Below are 18,186 nucleotides of genomic sequence, written 5' to 3'. Positions count from 1 at the left end.
TCCTCCACATTTCAAGGTATTTACAGGTGATACAGGTTTTCATTAAGAATACAGGTGTTTTTGTGCTATAATCTATAAGAGTTATGTGGTCTGTCACCTCTGTGGCACAAAGTTGTCTTGTTTTCTCCCTGAAAACTGAATACTGTATTTTTTCTTTTGACTTGATTTCACTCTAACACATCCAGCCAGGGCAAGAAATTGAATGTGTCCATCTCAGGGGGAGAGCACAGGGAAGAGAGGGGGGAGGCTACACAGAAAGAGGGCAGGGAAATAGGGGGAGAGGAAAGGAGGGGAAGTGGGGAGGGGGGGGGGGGGGGGGATTGTCACACGGAGCGCATGAAGGAAGGACCAACACAGTGAGACCGACCCGCAGCCAGTCCACTCACTGATGCCCTGATCGTTCCCCAGAAACACAGTGACTACACCTCTCCAAACTACGCGCATCTCAGCGTTAATTCACTGCTCAACACTCTCAACATCTGGAGGAGGACCGGGAAAGCCGACGCTGCCCGCAGCTGCGCGCTTTTTTCCTCTTTCGGCTCCTTTTTCCTGCGCGACTGGGAGAAAGTGCCGCGTCCTTGAAATTACAAGTTGAAAGAGAGGGAGAGTGAGAGAGTTGCCTGACGGAGAAGTAAATCTCGCTTTGAGCACAAGGTAAGGACCGGCGGATGCTGCGTGGAAACACGAGTGATTACGGCTTCATTTGTTTTAATTGGCTTCATTGGTTATTTGATTGCCATGAGTTCTGCCGGGTGTGAGGCTTTGCAGTAGTTGACGGAACTTGTGCGCTCTGGCTGGAAAACTGTTCTCGGGTTTGAAACGATGTGGAAGATTGAGAAATGTTGATTTTTTTTGCGCTGTAACGGGGTCAAATCTTGACCTTTGTGCGTAGATTGTGTAGAAATTGCGATATAGACTACGTTCATTTTTCAGTTGGTTGAAGTAAAGTGTTGTCAAGCCGGCTGAGGCTGTCGCTGATGTGCGCAAACTTTCATTTTCATCCTGCATAATTACACCAACACATGTTTTGGTTCATGAACCGGGAAAAAAAAGACTGATGCAGTTCAAAAGGTGAATCAGCGGAACCAAACTTTGCTGTCTTATTTCGTCCTTTTTTACGAAATAACCCAAATAAATTAAATTTCAGTTTAGGAAACGGAAAAACAGCTCATTTAGACGAAGCATTACCCCGATTCTAATAGATAATTATTAAATGTTTTTCTTATTATTTTAACGAAACTGCAATTAATTAAACTCAGTTAGTACTTTGATGTTTTTGTGCAGAAACAGAAATGTTGGAAAACTTCTCTTCCGGGAAGTTTTTTTTTTCTACTTTAAAAGACCCACCACAGATTTTATTTCATTGGAAACAATCAGCATGATTTACAATTCATTGATTTACTGAGACAATTAATTCATTACAGAGTAGAAAAAAGAGGACTTGTTCTTTTTTCCGAACATGTTTGGAGGATTTTCCCAAATCTAATTGCTTATACTTCACTATTAAATTGATCTTTTGCAGGCTACGTGTGTGTTTTATTGGCAATTTATTCCGTCGTAATTATTTACAGGCACAGTAGGCCTCCTCCAACCCATTTCTATTGAAATTAGTCCAAAACTGTAATTGTAAAAATACCTCTTGAGTTGCAACTGGGTGTGTTTCACAAAATGAAGACATGAAGATTTTGGCAATAAAAGAAAAAAAGAAAAAAAAAGTCCCTATAAACTCGTCAAAATGAAATATAAATGAAATGTTTTTGGGGTAAATCAAACTCACTTATCAACCTCAACTCAAACTAATAATTATAATCCAGATTGGTGTAAGAATTTTTTTTTTCTGTGCCACATTTGAAAGAATAAAGAACCTAAAAAAGCATCTTTTGAAACAATTTGTAATTTCTTTTTTTTTTTTTCATCATGTGCTGTAGCTCAGTCTTTACGCTCCACCTCAGCTCTCTCCTCTCACTCCATGTGTCCTCTCCCTCTCCTCAGGACCACTAACAGGGAGGTGTATGGACCTCCACCGCCCCTTCAAGATGGACAGCCCCTCCTACCTGCCAGCTCCACTGGCCTCACCCGCCCTGATGGTCCTCGCCTCCACTGCCGAGGCCGGCCGAGACGCATCCGTCCCCTGCCAGGCTCCCAGGCCCTTCGGCGTCCCCGCTTCGGTGGAGAAAGACCTCCACCTCCCCTTCCCCTCGGCCTCTTACACTTTCACCTCCATGTATCAGCGCCAGGGCCCCATGTCAGGCACCTTTCCCTCCCGAGACTTCCCAGCCTCCCTGCTCCACCTGCACCCCCAGTTCACCCCACCAAACCTGGACTGCTCCACCCTGAGCATGCTCAACCACAGCGGGGTGGGCGCCTTCCGGCCTTTCTCCTCCCCGCAAGAGGAGAGGGAGTCGGGGGTTTACCAGTCAGCTTTCACCCCTGCCAAGAGGCTGAAAAGCTGCTTCCCGGAAGTGGAGGGAAAGGAGTTTGACTTCGGCTCCCCGGGAGGCTCCCTCAAAGCTGGGGAGGACTCAGGGAGGAAGCTCTTCTCCATGTCCGGCCTGCTGTCTGATGGAGAGGCTTCACTGAGCCCGGAGGAGCGCAAAGAGCACAGTAAGTACACACTCGACTCACGGAAACACACATCTGATGCATGTCTCGGTGTGTAAACACGCTCGGCCCTCCCTTCTCACATCTGAAGCTCGCATACAGTCATTCATCTCACACCTTTACAGCATGCAGCGAAATACGCAGAGTTTAATTGGCACATCAAAGACCTGCCTCACCTTGACGTGGCACGGCACATGACATTTACATATCGTCTACAGCTGCATCGACTAATGGTGACAAATTGAAAGGAGCCTTTGTGAGTAAAGACATATCTGAAAATATTTTCCCTTTCGCGCTCTAGTCTTTATCGCCTAGTTGGACAAAGTGTTTACAGCGACTGGCTGTGACTGACTTTGACACAAATAAATTGAATAGTGTCACTTGTTCAGCTTAGTGATCATTAGCCACATATGACCATTAGGCCTATTGGAAGTCAGGCTTTTCTTGGCGGCTGAGGAACACAAATACATCGGAGCGTGTGGAGGGTTGACACAGGAGGAGTGAGAGTTGGAACGAATGACATCCTGTCAGAGATAACGAGGTGGCAGAGATAGAGAGGAAGGGATGGAGGAGGAGAGAGAAAAAGAGAGAGGGGGAGACAGAGAGAGAGAGAGAGAGAGACTCGACGATGCGCCTCAGCCTGAGCTTCCCTACGACAACCCTCAGCTCAATATGGCCGCCCACACCAGCCGTCTGATTTGTTGACAAATGAGTGGGAGAGGTGTCAGTCAGTGCGCTACGGAGGGAGAGACGCTCCTCATTACTCCTGGGGATAATTGCCCAACGACGCGGGGGCACAACACTCGCCTCAGAGGGAGAGGGGGTGGGGAGAGAGGGAGTCGGAGTCAGGGAGGCAATGCTAGGCATGATGGGAAATCAAACCCCCTCAGTGGCGGTCGCCAAGGGGAGCGCCTGACAGATGAAAGGGACCAGAGAAAGACAGAGAGAGAGAGAGGAGAGCGAGCACCCAAAGGCTCGGCAGATCAGAGGGGGACACCATCGAAAATAATGACAATGAGACGGGGGAGGGAGGGGGGGGGGCAGAGATGGAGAGGGGTGAAGGCAGGAGGGGGAGACGCTGATACACGCTCTCATACATATCACCGAAAGGAAACTTTCATCCCACACATAAAGGGCGGGAGCAGGGACAAGTTGTCTTAAGAAAAGTTTGGATTGTGTGTGTCTCTATGCATATGTGTGCGTCTTTGTTGAAACTTGCTGATTTTGTCGCCGGTTGGTGGCTGAGTGACAGGGCCAGGGAGGCGGAGTGGCAGCAAGGAATCTCAATATGGAATTTTAATAAGGACAGGAAAGGAAGGAGATGCCAGCCAGCATGCTGGTGTGAGAGGTGTGTCTGTCTGACAATGTTTGCTCTGTGCACTCGAGCATGCGTGCTCCCCTCACCTCCTGATTTTGGGAATCTCATTTGGGAAATGTTGACAAGGACAAAAGATGGGCTGGAATAGAACATGGGGAGCATCTCTCCTCCCAAAAAATGAGTTTGGGCCAAAAAAAAAAAAAAAAAAAAAGGATTCGTGCACATTGGAAGCTGCTTTTCCAGCTTTATCCAATTAGATTGGAGCTCAGGCAAACTAAGAGCTTTAATGCAATTGAGCTCCCAGCACTTTTCTAAGTCTGACATACACTTGTTCCTCTTGACTGGGTAACAGACAGTCACTTCAGGACCAAACGTCTTAAGTGTTAAGCTTGAAATCTTCTTGGGTTGTGAGAGTGTGTCTGCAGCGATGGCAATGCAAATACTCACTGAAGTACAAACTAAACCATAAAAACCCACTTTTATACTTTTTAAGCTTCCTTTATTATTGAAATGACCTTCAGTGTCGGGTTTGCATGTTCTCTCCACGTCTGTGTTGGCTTCCTCCAAGTGCTTTGGTCTACTGCTAAGACATAAGTCATTAGGAATACTCCTGACACTGCCTAAAGGCAAGGCACTGATCCAGGGAGTTGGACTCCGCTCACAGAAACTGTGATTTAACTCAATTTACTTTACACTTGAAATATCATGTGCTGTATAGTGTTCAGGCCTGAGCACAGGTGACCAAGTGCTGTAGCTCCTCAGGTAGCTTCTGTCAGTCTACACAACATGCAGGTAGGACCCCACTTCCCATCTGCCTTGTGTATCACTGCCAGTGGATGTCTCCTTCTGTCCACTTAGTGTCTTTCTTCCATCGGTTTTTCCCTCCCAGACTTGCCTCTGTTTTATCAGGGAAGGTCTGAGACGCACGGTGTGCTCTGACAGCTGTTCAAACAGCCATGCTCGCTTTCAAAGGGCAGATGTCTTCACTGGAGCGAGTCATGCTTATTTTCCTCAGGGAGATGCTTTCCGCTCCAGGCCTGAGCTGGAACTAAAATGGCCCTTTACCAGAAACACGAGTTGGGAAACCGGAGGAGTGGAGTGGCAAAACACACCATGGCCAGACGCTGACGGAGTGCTCTGTGTGTGTGTGTGTGTGTGTGTGTGTGTGTGTGTGTGTGTCTACATCTTACTGTGGTGGCAAAGCTGAGTGAGAGCTGTGATAACTGGAGCCAGATGTTTGAGAGCCCCTGTATTGTGATACTTGTAACACAGCAAACTCCTGAATGTGGCTGTCACAAAAGTGAAAGCCTTCACCTGCAGAGTGGACAAAGACAGTCGACTGTTGTCTGACTGGCAGTAAAGTGAGTTTTCTCTTCTCTCCTCTTCTCTTCTCTTCCTGTTTCACCAAAGCAGTCTTACGCATAGATCACAATTGGCAGCAGCGTCCCGCTTCACGAGTGTTTGTCTCTTGCACATTGCAGTTAAGCCGACGCCTGTCTTGCATGCACATGCATGGGTTGCTGCAAATACGCCCTTTGTTTTGATCAGTGAAACATGTCCAAATTAACGAGAACGTGAAATTAGCTCATGCTGCAGGTTGCTTGTTGCAAATTTGGTTGAACGGCCTCCTGCTGACAAAACAAAAACTTATAGTGTCAGTTGCAACTTTTTACCATGTGGATGATTGCAAAGAGATTCACACACATGGGAATTACTGTGCTGTGGATGATCTTGGTGTACATGACACTTAAAAAATATTGCTTTCCTAAACATCATTCTCATCAAATGTGCAGTGTACTCTACAGGCACAATGAATACAAGTAGTATTAGTTGTTTGTGCATGGCCCAGGTGAGTCTGCGGGCACCTATTTTGGAAAGGTGAAACATGAAAGCTTCTCAGCAAGTATTAAATCTGACTAAAGGTACTTAACACAGACTCTTTGACACAACAAAATCTGTGCATCAGGCCTCTAAATCAGACACGGACCGTCGAAGTCTGCTGGGATGAAGCACTGAGAGACTCACCAAGTCTTCACCTGAGTGTAAAGAAATCCTGCAGGAAGTTAATAGAGGGGAAACATGTAAGCGTAACACACTGAGGATTCTCCACCAGATGCGCTCAGAGTGTAAGTGTCCTCCACGGTCGGTTATTCATGGGTTGTTAGCCGACCAGTGCGGCAGCCGAACAGAATCAATATTACATAGATTCATCTTAGATTCGGCATGTGGATTATCTGTGTGGTGAAGTTTGATGGGTAGGAGCTTGTTCCAGACACAGCTTACACACTTTGCTTGTGTGTCTGAAGGTGGGTGTATGCCTGTGTGCATTTAGATGGATCTGACTTGGATTTAAATATATTACACCTGTCAGGTGAAAATCTCATATCTCCAAAGTGTTTCCAGGATTTAAGGAGAACAGTGTTGTTTAAAGATAATCTAATTGCTTTTCTGCTAAATTAAGTATTGGAGAATTAACCCACACAGGAGCTTGTGGTCATTCATTAAATCACGAAACTCATCAAAATAATGCACAGACACCCTGACAATGAAGAGTACCCCAACCCTTAACCTAACCCTAACCCAAGTCTTCACCCTAAAATTTAATGATTTACATTATGAGGATTTGTGTTTTGTCCCCACAATGTGACTGTACACACAGGTTTATGTCCCCACAACATGATTAATACACACACACACACACACACACACACACACACACACACGCGCGGCCGTATAGTCTAGCTGTGTGTGCTGATTTGATAACGGGGGGCGTCTGTGCGATGTGTTTTCTGTGTAGCAGTCGTTGACGGCTGCTCGTATTGAGTGGAGCTTCCTGTTGAAAGACACAGTGTTTACATCCCACTGGCAGACCACAGGAGATCAATAGCAACCACTCGATGCTCATGCATACACATATAGTATCTGCTGCCCGCTATTATTCCCAGGGTGTACACTCCTTATCAGGCGGACTTGCATGTGCCCTCCACGCATCAACAGTCGCACTCAACATATACTTATATCTAGTTTTTTATGTTCCCCATTTTTTTTTTTTTTTTTTGGTGTGATTTTGTGTTGGTGTGATCTGTCACGAACACACTTTAGAAAGAAAACTGGAGTAGTGTGGTAATAATAAAGTGCAAACGTGAACAATACAGCTGGGAATGTTGGCAGATAAGAGCGAGGAGAGAAAAAGATGAGATGAACAGGCATCCAAAGTGAGACACGAAGAGAAAAAAAATCATGAAATCATGACAGCATAATATATTGTCAAGGGAAAAAATGGTTGATCTGAGTGTTTTTCATCTTTTACAAAGTTTAGGACCATCAAGCTTTAATAAATCATTCCAGAAATTACTTCTAAATTCATTAAAAAACAAAAAAAAACATGAAGTCCAGATATAAAACTCCTGGTTCTTCACAGCAACACATACTGCAGCCACAGTGTTGTTCAGGCTGTTTTTATTTTCCCATATAAATGACATCTGTAACCGCCTCTCTTACTGACCACACTGGTAGGCTTGTTCTTGATTTCAGACACTCAGGGAGGAAGCATTACAATATTAATGGTGGTCGTGTTTGATGTGAGAGCACGCCGCGGTTGACTTTTCCCCCTCCTGTTGTGATGGTAGCTTGTTCTCCTAATGTTCTCCCAAGTAAAAGAGGCTTTCATCCTGGCAGGAGGGGAAACTTCTTCTTGGCTTTTTACCCCCTTCCCTTCATCTTATAAGGGCCGGCGAGATGGAAGCGAGGACGTATTTTCTTTATGTATTTAGATTTACATGTTATTGCATATTTGTGAACGCAGCTTCCATGCTGCTGGTGTGTCTTCAGATGTTTCAGAGGCTGCGGGACCACACGGCTTGTCGGAGACAGACAGGATTTCTATAAGTCTGGCAGTAGCCCTTTACAGTAGCATGGGGATATCAGTGTGTGTGTGTGTGTGTGTGTGTGTGTGGGTGTGTGTGTGTGTGTGTGTGTGTGTGCGTGGGGGTCTTTTTTGACCATCAGCACCTGTTAGATGGTCAACAGAATGTTCTGCCGAAACATGAGTCATAGCACATCTTGAAGTTGCCTGCTGTGATTGGCTCACACCAACAGGGCTGCTTCTGTGTAAAGAGAGAGAGAGACGGGCAGAGAGAGGGAGTCGTAACGAGTGCAGGGCCCAGGGGTCGTTAAAACAACAGCCTTGTTTTAACAGAGGCCATCTTTCCTTCTTCCCATCTCTCTGTTTTCACCCTTTCTACTCCTCTCTCTCTCTCTCTCTCTCTCTCTCTGCGCACCTGATCGACTTGCATCACGGCCGCCTCTGATCTCACATCAAAGTCCCGGTCTGTGTGTGTATGTGTATGTGTGTGCGTATATGAAAGGCTCAGGGTAAAGGCGTGGGGGGGAAATTTCTGTAGATTGAATCGCAGGTTCGTAAGAAGTGGCACACACGCACGCACAAACTCACATCCTCCGTCCTGTCCCCGGAGCCTAACAAATCAGTCAGGCTGATAGAGAGGGCAGGAAGGCCAAATGCTGGGGTTAAACACATGCTGCTGAGGAGCAGTGCAGACAGACAGCAAGACCATACCAATCCTGCACGCCTGGATGGCAGCCAGGAACTTACACACACACACACACACACACACACACACACACACACACATATATATAGTGTATGTGTGTTTGCCTTGTGTCACACACAAACCTTATTACAGCATGTCACTTGTGCTTGTTGCAAGTCTCCCAGCTGTGGAGGAGCTTGACAAAAGCCAGTACGTCAAAGGCATGCCAGGCGTGATAGCTTCACCGCGACAATACACGACGTCCCGACATCATTCAGTGGCTTCATGAACACGATTGGCAGCAATTGCAGATGATCAAATGTGCATTTTTTTTGTGCAGTTTTGAATTTGAATATAAGGAAGAGATAAGAAAAGAACAAAACTATTGGACTCAGGTTGGTGTCGCTCCTCCCTTTATTCACTCTCACTAGTGTACAGGAAACGGAGTATCCACACACTTGACTGATTATTATTGTGGGACTGATAGAAGAAAGAAGTGTGCATGCCATGGACACATCAATGTCTTACTCCGATAAACAGGGAGTGATGAGGGACACAGTCTTAGAGAGAAAGTTAGCATTTTTATAGGTTATATAACCACGTGCACGTGACAGTTCTCGTATATGAAAGCGCAGGAAACGGGAAACAGAGCAGATTACTTACACATGCATCCTAAAAATCCATTGATCGATTTAGTCACTTCCAGTGCTGCTTAGCTGTTCGCAAACTCCCAGCAGTGCCGGTGCACCCCTGGCTTAAAGGTCAAAGTTTGCCAGGATTGACCCCTCACCCCCGCAGTTTAGGGGTGTAAACACTCCCCCAATTCTCCTCAGAGAATAGCATTGGGTCTGGACCATAAATCACAGGCCTGATAATTGATAGGAAAACAGCAGCACAGCAGTATATAACCTTTTACGTGTCGTCTCAACTCTTTACTATGGTGCTAATGAGTGGCCGCGGATCAGGGTTAGAGCCGCGAGCAAAGGGGGTCAGGTGGTGGGGGGGGGTAACCTCAGTAAAATACAGGCTACCGGCTGCTTACACACACACATTGGTAGGGCACGCACACACACAAACACACTCACAATACATAAACAGAGGACCTCAGTGTGCACTTAACACTGACACAAACACACACACACCAGAGGGCAGGCAGATGCTCAACCACACACAGGAAGGCACTCACACTGAAGGATATGCGCGTATGCAAACATTCCCTCACACACACACACACACATGCATATGCAAACACTACAGGCACACACACAGGGGCTGGCAGGCTCAGCAGTGTCCATTACAGGCTGCTATTAGTATGGAGATTGTGCTAATTGTCCCCACGGACCACACATGCAGTGCTCAGCAGGCCCGCCGTGAGTCCGTGAGGCTGAGTAAGAGCAGAGACTCTTCTTTACGCATCCTTTTGTCTTGGTCGTGACCCTATTAGTGCAATTACAAATCAATCACTGAATGATTGTGGGGTGCATGCTGTGGATTGTTTCAATGCAAATGACACCATTACAGCACATGTGGCTGTTCAGCTACAGTCGAGTTTCACATAAGAAAAAGCCATACAGGAGCTTTACCTGCACTGTAAACTATCCACAAAACGTGTCCAGTGGGATCATCAAGCGAGTTTACAGTGAAATTTTACCTGTTTTGAGACTTTCAGTAGAATTTAAAAAGCTTTTTCATTGGAAACGGGTGTAATAGATGCGCTGTTGTGGCATTTTTTTCAGTTTTTATTAGAAAAAAATGCATATATGGAAATTATTTTTAATTTAGTTTGAAAAAGAAGTGTAACTGAGCTCAGGTTTATTTATCTTATGAAGGGCACAAGTGTCACAGTAAAAACTAAAAATAAACCAGAATATAATTGTTGATTTTTGGATTATATTGGTCTTTTATCTGTTATCTGGTATCAGTCTGTCAGTGTCACATGGCTCAGATTGGATGAAAAATGCCGCTCTGGGTGTCGTAATGAAGCCTGAATTGATTCTAACGCTGATTCTTAAATGAGAATCTAAATGAAAACGTATTTCTGAATTTCTTTAATGATCTCTTTTTATTGAAATGTGAGTTTTAAAGGGAGTTGTAATGTCCTTTAAAGTATAAAAATATATGTCAATTCTGCCAACATTCAATACTTGTTATTTTTGACATGAAAATCTTCATATTTACAGTTATTGAATATCCACCAAAATATCATCAGCTTAAATCCTCCCTGGAAAATACAGATATTTGTCTCTGCCTTAAAAAAATGTAGTCAAACCCATTTAAAACACGTTTGTATGGTATCACTTTAGCATTTTAGTTTTATTGTCCAAAGCTGCTGTTTTTTCAGCTATAACTGTTACAGCTATTACTTTGTGGTATTTACAAGCTCTTTCTCCTCTGAGACTCATATTTTATTTTAAAATCCATAATCAGTGTCTCTCCACTAAGTAATCTTTGACTATTAAGAGCTTTAACAAATAATGTCTACAACCAATAATTAGCTTTATGTGTTTGAAATAGCTGCTTGTGTCTGAGTGGACTTCTGAACTCTACATAGTTTTGCTCTGGGTGGGCTGGTTCAGGGTCCCGCGGACTGGAGAGGGTCCAGTCTCATTAGCAGCGCCTCAAAGCTCCCGATCAGTCAAGTCGAGGAGACTGAACTGTGAGCGGCTCCTGTGTGACCCCACTGAGCGAGAACACAGGGGAGAAGATCTATACCCGCTGCACTGCCACAGGCCTCTTTGTTCTCCTGTGTTTGCTGACAGGGGAGATCGGAGGGGCGTATCGACGGGGGCTCACACTGCGCTGCGCTCACCAGGGCTACATATAGGTGTGTGTGTGTGTGTGTGTGTGTGTGTGTGTGTGTGTGCGGTGTGTGTGTGTGTGTGTGAATGATATATGCACAAGCACACAAACACTCAGAAATGTGTTTGTACACACATTTCTGCCCTCTCTCTTTCTCACACTCAAACCTTTACAACGTGTGCATTTTCACTTAGCTTCACTTCACACTTGCACTTTGGCAAATGCGCAAATCCACCTACACACACACACACACACACACACACACACACACACACACACAAACACACACACACACACACACACACACACAATAAAACTATCAGCAACAGTGATTTCTAGTCTGATGCGGAGGGTCGTCCGTCCACTCAGTGCTTGTATTAAAGCTCAATATATCTTTGTTTCAACAAGGCTGAGGGCTGGGGGAGTGGAGTCAGTGTGGTGCCGGGATACCACACACAGCATGCAGGGATGCTCTGCCCTTTGCCCACAAAGGAAAACATCAACAACTATAAAAGCATTATTTACTGCTCACCTTTGTTTGCAGTGGAATGCCTGAGCCACACGATAGATTAGAGCATGCGGACAACAGATTTTTCATGCAGAATTCAAAGTATCTGATCACACAGAGGGAACACAAGTATTTATTTTGTGAAGTTTATATAGTTCAATTTTTGTGGAGATGTGGTATTCGTTGTGCTGTGTGGTCACTGATGCGTGTGGTGAGTGCTGTGGTGCTGTTGTATTTGGTTGTGCACGCTTCTCTCTGGATCATATGACAGAAAGTTTACAGAGTATTACAGTTATTTTATTGTAACATACTTAAAGATGTCAGAAAATAACAAGTTTTGGCAGCCACAGGGAAGTATCATGCAATTTTCGTGCCTTCATGTAAATCATATACAGCATAGCCTTGTTCTAATGCTGTAAATCTGAGACCTCTCTTGCAAAAAATCTGAAAATAATAAGAATAATTTATATTCACAAGAGTGCTTTTCTAATATTTTAAAAGATAGATTTCTTCACCTTTGAGATGAATTAATCCTCTGAGCTCAGTGCTTTAAGTGACCCTGATTCCTCTTTCTCTTTGTGTGTGGGTCACTGAAGATAAGCTGCTCAACCATCTGTATCTTTCCACCATTTGAAGATAAAGCCATCGTCATCTGCCATAATTGTTTGCTCTTCCAGGCAGACACAATAACATCCTTTAGGAAGTGTGACTAACCCAAACACAGGTGTATCACAGAGCACCAGGTGCTTGTGGTCCTCTCGTACCAGCAGCAGTCAACACAGTTTCTGACAGTATCAGATGTTATCTGGAGGAGAGGTGGGAGGGACAGGACTCTTATCTCTAATGATGCCCGCTGATGAGGCCTAAATCCTGCAGGGTGTCCGAAATCTTCAACAAGTTCCGACTGGAGGGCTGCTTCACAAGGGCCTCTTTTGGTCACAAAGCCAGCACATTGCAGGAGAAAACACAACAGTCTAGATTTTGTTTGAAGCGTGCTGCCAGCTTTAAGGATCTCCCCGTGCCCCTGCAGAGCACTGCTCCCTAATGACACCTGTGCTGCACAAAGTGTATGTGGGACAGGTGTGTGAGGGGAAGAGAGGTGGGTGTTCCCCTTGTTACAGCAGGACAGTGTGTGTTCTTGTGTGTGTGCTCCACATTACCGGCTGGAAAGGAAAATCAACTTTCAAACATGTTCACTGAACACAAACAACTATCAATGTACTTTGCGTTTTCTGGTATTTTCAGTTTGTTGTTTTTCTTACTCACATGGAAAACACTGACAAGCAGAGCTCATCTCGAAGCAGTGTGATGCTGATTTTGCTGTCAATCAAAAAAATGTCAGAACAGCAAGTTTTTCCTCTCCGCTCTGGAGGACATCTGTCTTTCCTTTGTCTTTTTTCTCATTCCTTTTTTGTTTCGACGCACAGTTAACACAGTGAAGTGTGAACAAGCTGAGAAAACAAATCAGAAGAAAATTAAATTAAATGACTTTGGGGGAAAGAAAAAAAACTAGACCGATCCTCCAAGGCCTGACAAAAATCAGATTTATCATTGGAGCTGATACATTATGGTCTTCTAACAAAAAAGCAATGAAATTTTCCTAAAATCTTCAAGTTTACTGCAAACCCGATTCTTTTAAGAACAAGTCTTTTAGCAGTGCTTTACTAAAGGTGGCTCTGGTGTTGTAGAAAAATCCGTCACTGCTCTCTTTTTCTTTTAAGCCTCTCCTTTCTCCTTTATTTTCCCAGCACTCTCTGGACTCATAATGACAGGACTTCTGTTCAGAACAGGTTAGCCGAACACATATTTTGTTACATGCTGTAACTATGCGAATAAATGTCCCTTAAACCTCCCTCCACCATCTGGGAACCTCATCTGAATTTTCGTGCACCTGACAGCAGCAGTAAGAAGGCAGAAAATTAAAAAAAAACAAAAAAAAAAAAACTGGTAGTGAATATGTTTGGGGCGCTCACTTCCAGTCTCTTATTGAGTGTCACTGTTTTAAAATTGCCCAAACTGTGGCGTGATGTTTGTTTAGGAGCGTGAGACGGAGCCTTGGTGTGTGTGCCTACAACACTAAATGTGTCAGAGTTGGCACCACAGTCACCTTGATACAACAATTTCAGGCGTGATTTCTGGGGGCTTATTTCCAAGGCGTTTTGGTAGAAAATCACTAACTGATGGAGAATCAGACGAAGCACCAAGTGCAGCATGTAAGTGCAGAGTTCTCTTCGGTGGACGCTGCTGCAAGGGCATAGTCCCAACTGATCAAACATATAGTGAGAACTTTGTAGCTGCTGTAGTCGTCATCGTTCTACTACCACTGGTGAGTGCTGCTATAATTAAACTCTTCAGTGACTTCCACACAGAGTGACGCGCTGTTTGTTCAGGACTGTTTAGAAAAGTTGAGTGCCTGATGCAAGCAACAGAGCGATCGTCTCATTTTCTCCTTATTAACCACTAATTGAGAGAAAGTGCGAGAGGGGAAAAGAAAATGAGAGCGAAGTGATGAGGAGACGATGGAATAATAAGAGAGAGAGAGAGAGAGAGAGAGAGAGAGAGAGAGAGAGAGAGTGTTAATGTGTATTAATCAGTGGTCCGAGTAATGGTGATCTGTATTTTTGGAGCCAATCTAATTATCCTCTAATGAGGGATTGTGATCTGTTTATTAGCTTCTATATGTCTCTCTCTCTCTCTCTCTCTCTCTCTCTCTCTCTCTCTCTCTCTCTCTCTCTCTCACACACACACACACACACACACACACACAGTAGCTGTGGTTGAGATGATCGTGACAGGAATAATATATAGATTTGAATTAACGACCTACGAAACGTTTGCTTCAACCCACACACACGTGCAACAGACAAGAAAATGTATTGCAGCAATCAAACCGATACATAAAATATAAATACCTCACAGCAGGTTTACACATTTCTATGAGTTACTTACTGCCAGAGAAAGGCACTCATTGAAACCCAACAGACTTGCAATATTTTTGTGCCAGTTGGTTTCATTGCTGCTAAAAATGCTAACAAGAAGACTGTTGCCGTCGTCATAAATGTCACGTTTTCAGGATCTAATAGAAGCACCCTTCAGCTTCATCACTACTTTTTAGTGTAAAAGTGTTTACAAACCCAAGTGTGGTACATTATTTTAAATCCATACAAAACTGTATAGTCCCTAAAATGGAATGAAAACACAATACTAAAGTTCCCACCTAACAACAGTAGCAAATGCAATGAAATGAAGAGCACACGTAAAACCTCCTTCTGGCGAATATTAACTTACATTAAACTTAAACTGATACGGCAATTGGTTGCCTGAGGTGCGCTGAGAGAGTTTCAAGTCCTGACAGGTAGATATAGTGTGACAGAGCTGGATCTCTATACATTTCAGTCTCTCGAGCGAATGCAGGTTGATAGCATCAGAGTGAGTGACAGGCCACCGGCAAACAGCTCTATCGCTGTGTCCGCTGACAGACAGCAGTCAGCACACGGATGTCAAAGTCTGGATTTGACATTTGCTGTCCACAGTATGAGCTCTGTTACGTTTCAACTTTTGGAGGATCTTATATTCTGGGGTTCATGGCTTCCTTTCTTGGACTTCTGAGGGCATTTGAATGCCTTTATCAGTGATTCTGATGGTACATAGATGACAGTAAATGAGGGGACAGAGGTTTGCAGTGGGATTCAAACCAGGTAAGGTAGGTTAAGGTCTTCATGGGACCTGATAACAAAAACCAGATCTGATCCCAGACCTGATCTCAAAGGACAGTCAGAACCAAGAAACAAAGGATAATTAGATCTGATCCAAGATGTCCAAACAGCATCTGAACAGACACAAACAGAGAGTGAACAACAGCTCGTTTGTCATCTTTGTCAACTTTTTGGAGAAGAGAGCTTTGATTTTGCCTGCTTGTGCTTCTTTTCTTCTTCCTGTCATTTTTCACCTGTGATGATCATGAAGCACCACGTGATCAGAGCTTCGCTTGGATCCACTCAGGTAGAAGACATAATGAAACACAGAGTCCAAACCTGCAACAGTAAAACAGGCATTTATGAGCTCTGCTCCCACCAGGAATCATCAGACTTGATGGTTTCAAACAGCAGAACAACATTCAAATAGATCTGCAGATATATCCCCATGAGGTGGCTTGTAAGTAGCCTCATATCATGAGGACAGTCCTAACTTTCCCTCTGACTTCCTCTCCCTCCCTCCAATCCTTAAGTCACTATCAAAGATCATTGAGCCATGCATCTCAATGAGGGCCAGATTGATTGGTTGGAGCGAAGCAGAGGCAGGGGTTCGATCTTTGCCCTCAGGTTCTGAGAAGGGAAATATGGTCACAGGGACTCAGTCGCACAGCTACCGAGTCCACTCTCCATCAACGAGATGATTGGACACATACATGCTGAGCCACGCCCGCACCTGATGGAACAATTGTAGTGACTAATGGAGAAGATGAGAGAGAGAAAGAACGAGAGGGAGAGAAATTGGGGGTATGTGTGCTGATTGACCTGTGGTCACTGAGGTTATGTCCATTGATCTGTAGAGCAGAAGGAAAGGGCTTTGGCCTGAGGCGCTTCAGAATGAGTCTATTTGGGGTTTAGGATTCCTGTCCATTCCCACCAGGAGCTTTTTCATCATCTGACTCCCCAGGACTTACAGCTGCCTTCTCCCGATGTCCACGTAAAGCACAGAGCACTACAGAGGCCAAAGGCCAATCAATGTTCTACAAGAGGTTGATACAGATCTTATTAGTCAATGAATGATCATTAGTGGTCTAACGAGGCATTGATCTGTGCAAGGGCCAAAGGTTGCGGTGGTTGTGGTGAGTGTCTTTAATACATTAAACACAATTGATTGCAGAGTAGGGGGGATATTTTTGAAGGATGCTGGAATTAGATTGGACAGTGAGAGATTTGAGGTCAAGCCAGGAGAGGAAGTGTACCTTCATCGGCCGTTGAATGTGGTTAGGATTGAAAATGGAGCCTAGCAGCACATTTGTCTTTCATGTATTGTGTAGCAATTCTGCAATTAATAAAAAGCAGATATCTAGGAGTACTAAGTCAAAGGCAACTGGACTAGCAGTTTCAAAGGCTAGAGCACCAGCCTTTGAAAGCTGAGGAAATGACTCTGCTCATAGCAGATGTGTTACTACAGGGCCTATTATGTTGCTCATTAAATACCCCAACCTCTCAATAGGCCATTATTTCCCCAATAAAAAACAAACGGCGGCCTGCATACTTTCCCCTCTCCCCCCTCCGCTTCAGAGGTTAGTTCTACCTCACAGACGGCAAAAAACCCTGACTAATATCCTGCATGTGATGCTTTTAAATAGGAAGCAGGCCGCGGGATAGGGTGGGGTACAGGTGTGGCAGGAGCCAATGGCTTTTATGGCCCTCCAACTCCTCTGAAAGTGTGCCAAGGACCTGCCTACACAACCCACCACTGCAGTGTTAGCCGCCAAGCGTTAACTTTACTCCTCCCGCCAATCTCTCCATGCCTACTGGTTATATAGAGTCTGTGCTTGTTATGACTTTATAGAGGGATTTCTGATGTGCTTAGAGATTGTTTGATGATTGGGATAATGATGCCAGTTGGAGTGAGTTGTCTCAGCACTTTATCGCCAGTGAACACAGAGAAAAACAGACCCAGCTGATGCAAAACAAGCTCAACATCCTCCTCTGGACGGTTGCTCATATGTCTCCTGTCATTCAAAGCCGTCCAGACCGCCCCACGTCAATCAGAATTATACCACGTCCACAGGTTTGTCACCGGGGGGACGTTCGTCACTGTGTCTCCCCTGCAGAACAGCCTTTTCATGCCCCAGCATAATGTCAGCGGGTGACATCCAGGCCTGATGTGATGTGGCATTCACTAAAGGTCACGTTAGGCATCTCCGCTCTGTCTGCATCAGCAGAACTGGCAGCCGTCATATGGGCGCTGGCATCGGCCATTACCCAGGCCCTCAGGGGGACTCCATGCTTTAAGGATTTGTCAGCGGGATTCTGATCTCTCTGTTTCAGCGGCAAGCACTAAATGTAGGACAGTCACAGTCCACGTCTTGATGCAGAACAACAGAAACTGGATTTGGGCATCAATCAGACAGGAGGAGGATGGCGATATCTTGTTTTGTTTCAAAGCATAAACTTAACTATCTCATGATGCTCTTGATAGCAGCGATGGGGCAGAGACGTATTGCAGCGTTTTGATGGGTTATTCGGCCCCAGGGGTGTGTTCTCTTCAAATCCACGGGGAGATAAGATAGAGGCTGCATTCAGGCGTGTTTGTGTATGCCCATCTGAGTGATTCCCTCCTAAAAAATACCATATAATTTGATTTATTTCCTTGACGGTCCATTTTTTAGGTTTTCCAGTCAACATAAAAGCCCCATTGTAAGCTGATTA

The 18,186-nt window shown here is 44.8% G+C and overlaps 1 protein-coding gene across 1 annotated transcript in view; it reads left to right on the top strand.

Moving 5' to 3' along the window:
* Positions 1–611: 611 nt before the first annotated feature.
* Positions 612–18,186, top strand: part of rnf220b (ring finger protein 220b) — a 30,493-nt gene continuing 12,918 nt past the window's right edge. Inside the window, exons 1-2 of the mRNA XM_076726680.1 lie at positions 612–654; positions 1,993–2,604. Coding sequence (XP_076582795.1) covers positions 2,013–2,604 — 592 coding nt within the window. The 5' untranslated portion in view covers positions 612–654; positions 1,993–2,012. The remainder of the gene's footprint in view (positions 655–1,992; positions 2,605–18,186) is intronic.

The sequence above is a fragment of the Chaetodon auriga genome, chromosome 3, assembly GCF_051107435.1.
Source record: "Chaetodon auriga isolate fChaAug3 chromosome 3, fChaAug3.hap1, whole genome shotgun sequence".
Classification (NCBI taxonomy): Eukaryota; Metazoa; Chordata; class Actinopteri; order Chaetodontiformes; family Chaetodontidae; genus Chaetodon; species Chaetodon auriga.
Note: the sequence above shows the minus strand (reverse complement) of the source record. Positions and strands in the feature narration are given on the sequence as shown.